The 3,120-nt window shown below is 40.1% G+C and overlaps 1 protein-coding gene across 1 annotated transcript; it reads right to left on the bottom strand.

Moving 5' to 3' along the window:
- Window positions 1–255: 255 nt before the first annotated feature.
- LOC104989815 (histone H4-like) lies at window positions 256–619 on the bottom strand. The gene has a single exon (XM_010841617.1). It carries the CDS (start codon window positions 594–596, stop codon window positions 285–287), a length of 312 nt encoding a protein of 103 aa, XP_010839919.1. The 5' UTR covers window positions 597–619; the 3' UTR covers window positions 256–284.
- Window positions 620–3,120: the final 2,501 nt, after the last annotated feature.

Here is a 3,120-nt window from a genome sequence, read left to right as displayed (position 1 = left end):
TGAGTGCAATTGTGCAGTAGTTTGACATCTTTGGCATTGCCTTTCTTTGGGATTGGAATGAAAACTGACCTTTTCCAGTCCTGTGGCTACTGCTGAGTTTTCCAAATTTGCTGGCATATTGAGTGCAGCACTTTCACAGCATCATCTTTCAGGATTTGGAATAGCTCCACTGGAATTCCATCACCTCCACTAGCTTTGTTCGTAGTGATGCTTTCTTTTTTTTTTTTTTGGCCCTGAAAAGGGCCTTTGGTTGAAATCAAGCTCCTGAGAGCAAACTAGAAAGCTTAACCGCCAAAGCCGTAGAGAGTACGGCCCTGGCGCTTGAGAGCGTAGACCACGTCCATAGCGGTGACCGTCTTCCGCTTGGCATGCTCGGTGTAGGTAACCGCGTCCCGGATCACGTTCTCCAGAAACACTTTCAGGACCCCGCGGGTCTCTTCGTAGATGAGCTCAGAGATGCGCTTCACACCACCACGACGAGCCAGGCGGCGGATAGCAGGTTTAGTGATGCCCTGGATGTTGTCGCGCAGAACCTTACGGTGGCGCTTAGCGCCGCCTTTCCCCAGACCTTTGCCGCCTTTGCCGCGTCCAGACATGGTTTCACGAAAAGTAAACCAACAGCAACTCCGTAGTGATGCTTTCTAAGGCCCACTTGACTTCACATTCCAGGATGTCTGGCTCTAGGTGAGTGATCTCACCATCGTGATTATCTGGGCCATGAAGAGCTTTTTTGTACAGTTCTCCTGTGTATTCTTGCCACCTCTTCTTAATATCTTCTGCTTCTGTTTGGTCCATACCATTTCTGTCCTTTATCGAGCCCATCTTTGCATGAAATGTTCCCTTGGTATCTCTTATTTTCTTGAAGAGATCTCTAGTCTTTCCCATTCTGTTGTTTTAATCTATTTCTTTGCATTGATCACTGAGGAAGGCTTTCTTATCTCTTCTTGCTATTCTTTGGAACTCTGCACCAGACTCTATAATGAACACTTTGGTTTTTTTTAAGTTTTTAATTTAAAAAAATGTTTATTTATTTATTTATTGGTTATGCTGGATCTTGGAGAAAGCAATGGCACCCTACTCCAGTACTCTTGCCTGGAAAATCCCATGGATGGAGGAGCCTGGTGGGCTGCTGTCTATGGGGTCACACAGAGTCAGACACGACTGAAGTGACTTAGCAGCAGTAGCAGCAGCAGCATGCTGGATCTTATTATTGTCTGTGGGCTTCTCATTGCAGTGGTTTCTCTTGTTGCAGAGCACAGGTGTAGGCTTCTGGTCTTCAGTAGTTGTGGCGCATGGGCTTAGTTGCCCTACAACATGTAGGACCTTAGTTCCCAGGCCTGGGATTGAACCCAAGTCCCCTACACTGGCGGGCAGATTCTTAACCACTGGACAACTAGGGAAGTCCTATAACAAGCACTTCAAAGGTAACGTCATATGTGATTTTTCCACAGTTCTAAGAGGTATTATTTTTATTTTATACATAAAGAAACTGACACTCAGAAGACTTATGTAATTTGCCCAAATTTATATAGGAGATAAGTGTCGGAGGAGTAATTTAAAACCAAGCCGTCTGGTTCCAAAGCTTAGATTCTTAATCATTATAGATTGATAGAGGGGACAGAGTTTGTGTGGCTGCAGAGATGTGGTTCCCTGCAGGAGATACAGAATTGGATCTTCAATAGGTTTCCTGTTTTGTTAGAAAATGTAGAGATATTGATATAAAATACTGAATAGCTCTATGACATAAACTTTGAAATCCACAAACATTTGTGCATGTATCTTTCTTATTACTACAAAACATTACTTCAGCTAGATTTGTTCTTTTAATCTCTCTTAGTTTTCTTGCCTGCGTGCATGCTAAGTCGCTTCAGTCATGTCTGACCCTTTGAGACCCTATGGACTGCAGCCCGCCAGGCTCCTCTGTCCATGGGATTCTCCAGGCAAGAATACTGGAGTGGGTTGCCATGCCCTCCTCCCTTAGTTTTCTTATATATTGGTAAATTGATCTCAGCATAGGTACTTAGTTTTTGTCAGGATGTGTACACAAATAGCACTTAAATAGAAATCCATTGATGAGAACTTCCATTACATTCTGAGCTGTATTAATTTTTAATGGACCAAATGCAGACAGGTTCCTGAACAATGCTGAATCATCTTATATCCTGAGATTCATCTTCAAGGATGTCATGATCTTATCAGACAGTAAACCAAGTCTCTGAAGAATGATCACTGTGGAGGGCCAATGTAACCATGACTAATGAAGTCATTATAGAAAAGGCAAGAGTTATTTTAGGAGAGAAAAATACATTGCTTTTGTGTCATTGTTTTGGGCTTTGATTTTTAAGGGTTCTGTTTATTTTTAAGCACAAAGTAGCACAATTTTATTCATATGTTATTTGAATATTGAGTAGACTGTAAGATCAAAAAGACCCGTGGTCACATAAGAAATTTCCTTCAAGGGGAAAACAAAATGGGAATTGGTCGCACATTTCTAAATTATAGCCAAGGGTCAAGTACCTATACACCTTTTACAGTCATGTTTGTATCTTGCGCTGCCTTGCTAACCCGCCGAGGGAATCAGTGGTACTGACAATGCAAAATTCTCTTTTATCTTTTATCTTATATATGTGAAAGAAATCTGTAATAGAAGAGATACTGGGAAATGGGGCTCTATTTTAGAATAGACTTAATTTACAGAAGTTAGCCCTTCAGATGCTGTGAGGACTTTATTTCTTTGGTGAAACTGGAGTCACCATAAAAATATGACAAAAAAATTGAGAAAACTGGCAAAAAGCTCACATAGTAAAGTAAACATTAAATTTTTTTTTATATCTGACTTCAAATGTGTATTTCATCTCACTGTAAAGCCTCATAAAGTTTTGTAATAGGTATCCAACAATTAATTAATAAGGCAAAAATCTGTGAAAATGTTCATTGTAGTGAAATTTTGTTTAAGAATATAATATTAGAAACTACATATACATTTATGTGGATTGGAGATCAAAAAAGGAGAAATTTTAATAATTCACTATACCATAAGAATATTATATTATTTGTGGGTAATCATGACTACCAACCTTCCTAGTATTTTCTCTCACTCTCCCTATCTCGTCTTCTCTT

This window comes from Bison bison, unplaced genomic scaffold (assembly GCF_000754665.1).
Source record: "Bison bison bison isolate TAMUID 2011002044 unplaced genomic scaffold, Bison_UMD1.0 scf7180017864163, whole genome shotgun sequence".
Taxonomy (NCBI): domain Eukaryota; kingdom Metazoa; phylum Chordata; class Mammalia; order Artiodactyla; family Bovidae; genus Bison; species Bison bison.
Note: the sequence above shows the minus strand (reverse complement) of the source record. Positions and strands in the feature narration are given on the sequence as shown.

Bases quoted from the DNA above. Each gene is read 5' to 3' on its own strand.
- LOC104989815 (XM_010841617.1), bottom strand. From the start codon at position 596: ATGTCTGGACGCGGCAAAGGCGGCAAAGGTCTGGGGAAAGGCGGCGCT.